Source organism: Pinus tabuliformis, chromosome J (assembly GCF_031772625.1).
Source record: "Pinus tabuliformis cultivar Carrire ecotype Pingquan chromosome J, CPIR1, whole genome shotgun sequence".
In the NCBI taxonomy this organism is placed as follows: domain Eukaryota; kingdom Viridiplantae; phylum Streptophyta; class Pinopsida; order Pinales; family Pinaceae; genus Pinus; species Pinus tabuliformis.
This window is the reverse complement of record NC_142295.1, coordinates 1,399,919,210-1,399,928,703: the sequence shown is the minus strand read 5'-3', so window position 1 is coordinate 1,399,928,703 and position 9,494 is coordinate 1,399,919,210. Positions and strand designations below refer to the sequence as shown.

Here is a 9,494-nt window from a genome sequence, read left to right as displayed (position 1 = left end):
TTCTGAGATATTGTCATTCTATAATGAGACTTGCTTCTTCATGTGTTCATGAAACCCATGCCTCAGTCATAACAAAAATAATCTTCTTTTTCCTTTTTTTACATAAATTACATAGAATGGTGATTAGATATGTCATTATGAAGACTGAACCTAGTTACATATTTCAACATTATTCATCTGTTATTCCATATTATTATTTATATTTGTGCCTTGCAGGATGTTTCTAGGGTGGCTCCAACAAGTATACAATCTGTTGGTATAGAGGGTCATGTTATGCCATCTACACCTAGACCAGAACCCCATAACATGCCCTTTACACAATCTGTTGGTATAGAGGGTCATTTTATGCCATCTACACCTAGACCAGAACCCCATAACATGCCCTTTACACAATTTGTTGGTATAGAGGTTCATGTTATGCCATCTACACCTAGACCAGAACCCCATAACATGCCCTCTACATAAAATGTGGGTCTAGTTAGCATTCTCCCACCAGGACCAAAACAAGTTTCTTTGAGGAGTCTTATAGACTCACAAACAAGAATGTTAAGGCTCCTACTAGATATTCCTGCGAATGTTCAAATCAGACAAGAAATAATTGACCAAATTTAGTTATGGGAAATGTCATTGTTGGAGAGTGTAGCTCCTGCAAGAGACCAACAGGTAATTTTTATTTATTTTTTATTTTTTTATTTTTTTATAATTTCATTTGTTATGTTTAGGATCATTATTTTAGATATGATAAATAGTTTCATATTTTGGTTGGGTTCTTAATAGTTCCACAATTTCATTGTAAATGCAGGAAGTAAGTGACATAGTGCCTAATGTATCTATAAGGGAACCTTCCTCAATCCCCAAGACTACGAAAATATCATCGCTGACCACAAAAGGAATGCAAGAAGTTACAATCTTGCTCACTTCAGAAGGAAATGTCTTGAAGGATGAAACAGGGCTGAAATTTTATCACTTTATTTTTCGTCGTGCATAATAATTATTTGGAAATACCATCCAAATGGATTGGAGGAAACAAGCCAATGCCAAAAAAGAGGAACTATTTAAAGATGTAGTAATAGCATTTGGTAATCCTAGATTTGATAAGGAACTTATTTTACAGATTGCAAGTAAATACATGCACTCAAAGAGGTCCAATTTAAGGACAAAGTTGACAAAAAACTTGATGTATCCACGTCCAACTTGGATGATAGACCAAGTGATATGGGATGAACTTATGAAAGATGCCAAGTTTAAGAGGAAAGTCCTCAGAAATCCAAACTATATTCCATATGCACAAGGAGGAGCTAAGAGATGCCTACGAGATACAAGAAAAGAAACCCAAGCTAGGGTGTCAAAAATTGGATCTCACAAATTAGGCTCTGGTGGATATAATAGTATTCGTGGTGGTATAGTAAGTGATATTTCCATCTATTATAGTTTCTATTTTAGGCAAAGTAACCATGGTCACGTTGAGTTAATTGTATCTTATTAGTTATTTTACCTTATAGATATGATTATCTTTGTTAATGTAGGTTCACCAGTTTCAAAAGGAAGCTTCAGAGGAAGACCTAAAATATGTGGTATTACATGGTTCCCAAGGTCTTCACCAACACATGATAAATCGAGGGGAAAAAATAATTACTGGTTATGGATATGAGGTTAGTTGTTTATAATATTATATGAATAATGCAATAAATCAATTGGAGGTTTTAATGTTATTATAACAAGTTAAAGTGTGTTGTGTACAGGAATTAGGTGAAACATCTGGGAGTGAGCATGGGGAGGAGATAAAAGCACATGATGATTTGCTTGTTGCACAAAATCATCCAATAGTCATTACTGAACCTTGGCAAGAAACCATTGTTGAATTTCAGTGAATGGGAGACAGAAATAATGAGGAGGGTGTTCAATGTGATGAGCATTCCACACCCACAACTAATGTAGCACCTCCTAAAAAGAGGACAAAAAGGATTGATATGTGTTAAATTTTAATAACTTGAATGTGCATCACTCTAGCTTATAAGGAGCGCACTAGGTTGTGAGGGTCCAAACATAAACTAATTATGTGTGCAACAAAACTTGAAGATACTTTGTTTTTTTGATGAGTACTTACATATTAAGGGCATCACTAAGACTATTGTAGGCCCTAACTTGTATTATTTGTTTGATTATGATCAATTTGATATGCTTATATTTGTGTTGTATGTAGATGACCTGGTCCTAAAAGTTAGTTAAAAAAATTGTATCCGATGGTGCAAGAAAAAACTGGCAAGTGAAGTTGACATGAAGGATATACACCTCATGTGTTATTTCTTGGTCTTGGAGGTTTGGCTGAGTTGAGGTGAGTTGGTCCTCGAATAGGGGTAAGTAAGCAATTGAGATTCTGAATAAGTTTTGGATAATGGACAAAAAACCATAGGCTAATTTTATGATACATATTTTGAAGTTATCAGTAGCTTAAGATTCAAATTTGGCTGATTCGTCAGCGTACAAAAAGTATATAGCTTCCCTAACATATTTGGTAGAATTTAGCAGTCAAATCGTTGTGTGCAAGAGATCCCTTGTCTCACAAACAAGGGGGACTCAGACACCAATTTATTTTCCAGCTTGGCTGCTAATATATGGTTGAGTTGAGGTTGCTGCAAATATGCTCCATGGTCTGAGGTATGTGAGGTACTTAAAGGGCACACTGGCACAGTGCTTTGAGCTATTGCATGCTTTAACGGATTTTGACAGGGCCAGAGATGCAGGTGGCAGGAAGAGTGATTCATGGTTTTGTTTCAGCTTGCGTTCAAATATAATATATTTGTTAGGATGGGATACCCATTTGTGCAAGTTGAAGAAGTCCCTTTTTGGGCTAAAGTAGCCTCTTGTGCTTGGCACTCATGGATTTATGAGTACTTACAGATTATGGGCATCACTAAGACCGTTGCAGGTCCTAAATTTGATTATTTGTTTGATTATGATAAATTTGATATGCTTATATTTGTTTTGTATGTAGATTACCTGGTCCTAACAGTTAGTTTAAAAAACTCTATCCCATGGTGCAATAAGAAACTGGCAAGTGAAGTTGACATGTATTATTTCTTGGTCTTGGGGGTTTGGCTAAGTTGAGGTGAGCTGGTCCTCGAACATGGGTACGTAAGCAATTGAGATTCTGAAGAAGTTTTGGATAATGGACAATAAACCCTAGGCTACTTTTATGATACATATTTTGAAGTTTTCTGTAGATTCAGATTCAGATTTGGTTGATTCGTCAATGTACAAAAAGTAGATAGGTTCCCTAACATGTATGGTAGACTTTAGCAGTCAAATTTCTATGTGGATGAGATCCCAATACACTATCCTAGTCATCCCAGCTGTATAATGCACAGTTGTACCGTTGTAACACTAACATAGGAACCAGAAGCTATGCTACTAGAAAGGATTAAAAGTAAAATAGGATGCTAAGACCTTAATGTCTTTGCATGTCAAACACTATGCTGATACTTATTTCATTATTTAATTTTTAACCATCATATGCTGACCATTTTCGATGATGCTAAATTGAATGCTCTTTTTCCTGTTTCCTAGGGCATATTACCAGAGATCCTAGAAGAGTTACTGGCTTCCAGGAAAAGAGACAAGGCAGACCTAAAGGTGGTGAAGTAAGTGCTTCCTATGTTCATGTTACATGCTTGTATTTTTTCCACTTAGCATCTCAGTTTTTAACTTCCTGTAATCTTGTTTAGGAGGCTAAAGATCCTTTTGAAAAGGCTGTCTTAGATGGCCGACAATTGGCTTTGAAGGAAATTATAGCTTTGTCAAGTCTGTATTAATTATGGCTTGGACATGGAATAAAAGTAAAACTAGGTATGCTGGTGAAATGCATAAAATAGTTTTGAGTGTGCACTTGCAGATAAGTGCGAATTCAGTTTATGGGTTTACTGGTGCCACTGTTGGGAAATTTCCCTATTTGGAGATTTTGTCAAGTGTGGTGAGCTATGGTAGTTTCACCATTCTTCCATGGAAAAAAAACATTAAATCCATGGACACCTTGATTCTCCCCTTGTTTTTCCTAGTTGTAATGTTATTGGTGCTTCTTTTACTTACAAGATAGAGATGCTTGCAGTCCTCTCTTATTCTATATATGCTTGTATCAGCCATTCACATTGATTATTTTTGGGCATCAATTATATCCATGTAATTCTTTTCTTCCTCCTCACATAATGTTTTGGGGACGAACTGTAATTGGCAATCTCGTACAAATAAGATCGAGTTCTTGAATTGCATTAATTAGTCATGTGTACGTGTACAACTAAGATGATATGCTTAGGCCCTCTTATTATATTTGGATTACAAGTCCAGTTTGATCTTTTGACACATTCTCTATTCCATCAGATAGTATCGATTTTACGTATTGTTTTAAAATTTCATATCATTAATCATCTCATTTTTTCCACCTGTCAGGCCGTCAAATGATAGAGCATACAAAGAGGCTAGTTGAAGAAAGGTTCACAATAGTTGGTGGTTACCAGTACAATGCTGAGGTAGGCTATTATTTAGCAACTAAAGGCATTTGTAACCTTTGAGTTGGATCAGTAATGACAGGAAGTACACTTGTTGTGTTGGTGATAGTCCAAGTTCTTGAAATCATAATGGGTGATCTGATCCTAACCAAGATTTCTACTGTAAATCTTGATATTATATTTTTATATTTGAATCTAGGGTGTATATGGAGATATAGATTCAGTTATGATACAGTTTGGTGTACCAAATATAGAAGAGGCCATGACGCTAGGGAGGGAAGCCTCAGATTATATTAGTGGTACATTTACAAAGGTACAGTGTCAAGGATTTTAAATATCCATGAAGCCTCTAGAGTTGTTAATGATGTTTTTGTAGGGATGAATGTTTTAATATCACCTTTATTTTTGAAACTAATCTTCTTTTGACATTCCACTTCCATGAGATCTTTGTAAATATGCACAGGACAAGATGATCAGTTATGCTTTTCTGTGGCTTATTTACATCTGTTTGGTGCATCTTTGGCATCTAATCAGTGTGTTATTTAACATATGCTTTTATGTAGACTATTAAACTAAAATTTGAAAAAATATACTACCCATTCTTGTTGATCAGCAAGAAAAGATATGTTGGGTTGTTGTGGACAAAGCCATATGATTATGACAAAATGGATACTAAAGGTGACAAACCTGATCTTTTTGTTTCAAAGGCAGGCCTTAGTGTTTGTGAAGGCTCAAAATGCTCTTAGAAAAATAATTTATTTGATACCTTATTAATTATTAAATATTCCTGATCTTTTAAATATTCCATATCAACAAGCATTGAAACAGTGCGAAGGGACAATTGCCTACTGGTGAAGAACTTGGTTACAGAGTGCCTTCACAAAATACTCATTGATCGTGACATACCTGGTGCAGTGTTGTATGTTAAGAACACTATTTCTAACTTGTTAATGAACATAATCGATTTGTCACTTTTGGTGATAACTAAGGTGAGAACAATGAACCCTTCTGCATGTTTATGACCAAGTTTGTTTGACCATTTGTTACTTTTGAAATGGATAAAATATGATAGGGGGAAGAGGAGATTTACATTGTGAGCAAGTCACTTATTACATATTCCTGGTTTCAAGTGTTAGAAGTATATACTATATACCTAGTTGGGGCAAGCCATGGAAGTTTTGTTTTTAAGTTTGTCATGTTTCTTCTCCCTACATTCTGTACTTGGAAGGGATTCAGTCAATATTTAATACTAGAAATGGGAGGAAGAAGTGTCAAGGGAGGCTCTTATACAATTGAAGAGAATCAAAACATGACAATATATAATATATCTGCATTTTTAATCTCATGCTGAGAAAAATTGATTACTGTTTAGCTGCGGTAGAAACAGATGTTTGTAGGTCATATCCTTTATCAAGGCCATCGGCATATTCTTAAGGGAATTGTTGTTTGCCTGTGCTAACAATCTCTTTGTTGAGTCAGGGTCTAACAAAGACTGGAGATGACTATGCAGTCAAGGCAGCACACGTGGAACTAGCTGAGCGCATGCGGAAGGTAAATACTGGAAATAACTTCCGAGAACAAGTATAATGAATGGTGCAATGCCTTCTAGTTCCATTTCAATCCTATCTCTCTACTTTTATTACTGCATTGCATCTAAAGACTCTTGTAATATTTTGCTTTTTATTGACAATGAGTCCATTGTTGGATGTTTTAAATTGATGTCATGTTTTAAAGCCAAGTTGCCCCTGTTTTACAGAGGGATGCTGCTACTGCTCCAACTATGGGTGATCCTGTTCCATATGTCATCATAAAGGCTGCAAAAGGAGCGAAGGCAATAATTAACCGCTTCTGTGCTCAGCATAAGTCTCGATATTGCACTAAAAAATGGTTATTTTAATTATTTTGTTGTGTTTTAAAGCCAAGTTGCCCCTGGTTTACAGAGGGATGCTGCAATTGCTCCAACTGTGGGTGATCATGTTCCAGATGTCATCATAAAGGCTGCAAAAGGTGCCAAGGTAATAATTAACCCCTTATGTGCTCAGCATAAGTCTCGATATTGCACTAAAAAATGATTATTTTAATTATTTTGTTATGTTTTATTTGGAGGCATAATTTATAGAGGGATTACGAATATAATGACTAATGTGTTTTTCTTGGGCTCAGGCATATGAGAAATCTGAGGATCCAATTTACGTACTGGAGAATAACATCCCTATTGATCCACAATATTATCTGGAGAATCAACTGAGCAAGGTGAAAGACCAAAGCATCATCACTTGCTGTTTATGCTCTTTTTGAAGATTTCACCTGTGTTTCAAATATATGTTGATAGATAGTAATTCTTTCCAGCTAAGTGTTTCTTATTAGTGACTATTTTTGCTCTGTAGCTGTTGTTTGGAATATTTGAGCCCATTTTGAAGAATGCAAGCAAGGAGCTTCTTCATGGTAGTCACACACGAGCAGTTTCCATATCAACTCCTTCAAATAGTGGAATTATGAAATTTGTCAAGAAACAACTCAGTTGTGTTGGTTGTAAAACACCTATCAAGTATTTAGTTAATACAAGTAGAGGGTGTCCTGCATGTGGTTTCCTTGCTTATAACTTAGTGTACAATTGAGAGTAACTATTATTTCAGTTTGGTGCTTTAGAAAGCCACTAGGGTTCATATTTTTGATGTGGAAAATCTATGAGGTTGCATGATTCCATGCCTGCTCTCCTTGTAAGAAACTTTCTAGATTTCTTATAATAAGAATGTCTGGTTAGGTTGCTTCATACTGAAATTCATGATGTTACCTGATTTCATGTTGCCATTGCAGCAAAGAAGATCAGACACTTTGTTCACATTGCAAAGGAAGAGAAGCAGAATTGTATCAGAAAACAATTGCAAATGTTAAGCTGGCACTCTAATACCATTACTCTTTATTTGGAGAATTTAAAGTAGGCTTTGTGTCTATTGCCTAGATTTTCTATCATATGGCAGTAATATTTTATCAATGTCAGTGAGGGAATTAGAAATGCTCTTCGGTAAACTATGGACACAATGTCAGCGGTGCGAAGGCTCTCTGCACCAAGATGTTCTTTGCACAAGGTTTTTGAATGCTATATTTCAAGTATTACATATTATTGCATTCTCATAACATGATTTAAATTTACATTATGGATGTATTTGTAACATTTGTGTGATCATGTATTTGTTTTAATTAATAGGATGTTTTTTTTTTTAATTTTTACAATTACTATCTCTTTTATACTTACATTGATGTCCTATCCTTATTGCAGTTGTGACTGCCCAATATTTTATCGTAGGAAGAAAGCTCAGAAAGACCTAACTGAAGCAGAGGTGCAACTAGAGCGCTGGCAGTTTTGAGGATTTTGCCTGTGTAGCTTGTAATTTTTTTTATTATCGAATATTTTTGTTTTCCTGAATTTTCTCTGGTGTATGTTTCTCTGATTTAATGGACCAGGGAATTTATTTGGTCCCTGAATCAGGATGAAATTTTTTGTATTATCGAATATTTTGCGCTGGCAGTTTTGAGGATGCTACCTGTGTAGCTTGTAATTTTTTGTATTATCGAATATTTTTGTTTTCCTGAATTTTCTCTGGTGTATGTTTCTCTGATTTAATGGACCAGGGAATTTATTTGGTCCCTGAATCAGGATGAGCATGGTTTATTTATTGTACAGTGATTGTCAAGTCCTTGTTATTTAATGTTAACCAGTTCGATATATATTTTCTCCTTGCAAATGAGATGGAGTAAAAGTCAAAATGGATACATACTTCCCAAGGCACACCCTATAAATGCAATGTGCATGCATATCCCAAATTTTAGGAGAGCACACACTATAAAACATAGATCTGCAGGCTTACATATGTATATCTAGACATGCATATAGTTGAATGGATGGATGGATGGATAGGTAGATAGAGATGGATACACAGATCGATTGGTAGGAGAGACAATAGTTTGAGCAGATTTATTTTTTTTTAAATAATTTTTGGCAGGAGAAAATCCGAGACAATAGTTTGAGTAGATTTATTTATTTTTTAAATAATTTTTTTATTGTCTCTAGAGAGACAATAGTTTGGATTATGGACATTTATTTTTTTCAAATAATTTTTTATATTGTCTCTAGAGAGACAATAGTTTGAATTATGGACATTTATTTTTTTTTAAATAATTTTTTATATTGTCTCTAGAGAGACAATAGTTTGAATTATGGACATTTATTTTTTTTTAAATAATTTTTTTATTGTCTCTAGAGAGACAATAGTTTGAATTATGGACATTTATTTTTTTTAAATAATTCTTTATATTGTCTCTAGAGAGACAATAGTTTGAATTATGGAATTGTCTCTAAAAAGACAAAAACGTAATTGTCTCTAAAGGGACACAAATGAAATTGTCTCTAGAGAGACAAATCAAATTGTCTTTATAGAGACAATAATAATATGTGTTCTATATTGTCTTTATAGAGACAAATTTTTGAGACACCTGCTTAGAGACAATATTTAAGACAATATTTGAGTTTCTTTTTGTCTCAAGTTAAGACAATTGACTCAAATATTGTCTTAAAACCCCCCTACATGTAGTAGTGGAGGGGCGACCCAACCCCGACATACAACTTCCTCGCATATTTTTTTTTTACTATATATATATATATATATAGATATATTTTTTTTTTTTTTACTATATATATATATATATCTATATCTATATCTATATCTATATATATATATATATATCTATATATATATATATATATATATATATATATAGGTAATGTTATTTTCCAAGAATTGTTAGTTGAAATGACATTTTAAAAGAAAAATGATAGTGTTTTCAAAATGTAATATTATTTTTAAATTGTCTTAAAATAATGTTATTTAAAAAAAATTGTTTTCAAACGATATTTTTTAGCATAGTTAATAATATGCAAGTAATAGAAAGTGATTGTTGGCACAAAAAATGATAAAAGTTAATATTGTATTG

At 34.0% G+C, this 9,494-nt stretch overlaps 1 protein-coding gene across 1 annotated transcript; it reads left to right on the top strand.

Annotated features, from left to right (window-relative positions):
- Positions 1-1,012: 1,012 nt before the first annotated feature.
- Positions 1,013-7,870, top strand: LOC149232595 (DNA polymerase delta catalytic subunit-like). Its single transcript, XM_089381947.1, has 17 exons — positions 1,013-1,405; positions 1,527-1,652; positions 1,743-1,826; positions 3,568-3,633; positions 3,726-3,791; positions 3,893-3,980; positions 4,444-4,523; positions 4,702-4,815; positions 5,066-5,180; positions 5,319-5,491; positions 5,982-6,053; positions 6,259-6,333; positions 6,666-6,755; positions 6,890-7,050; positions 7,320-7,397; positions 7,508-7,591; positions 7,783-7,870. Exons 1-17 carry the CDS (start codon positions 1,013-1,015, stop codon positions 7,868-7,870), a joined length of 1,953 nt encoding a protein of 650 aa, XP_089238073.1.
- Positions 7,871-9,494: the final 1,624 nt, after the last annotated feature.

Bases quoted from the DNA above. Each gene is read 5' to 3' on its own strand.
- LOC149232595 (XM_089381947.1), top strand. From the start codon at position 1,013: ATGGATTGGAGGAAACAAGCCAATGCCAAAAAAGAGGAACTATTTAAA. The intron at 6,756-6,889 runs GTGAAAGACCAA...TTTGCTCTGTAG, and splicing joins TGGAGAATCAACTGAGCAAG to CTGTTGTTTGGAATATTTGA. The intron at 7,398-7,507 runs GCTGGCACTCTA...AATGTCAGTGAG, and splicing joins AAAACAATTGCAAATGTTAA to GGAATTAGAAATGCTCTTCG.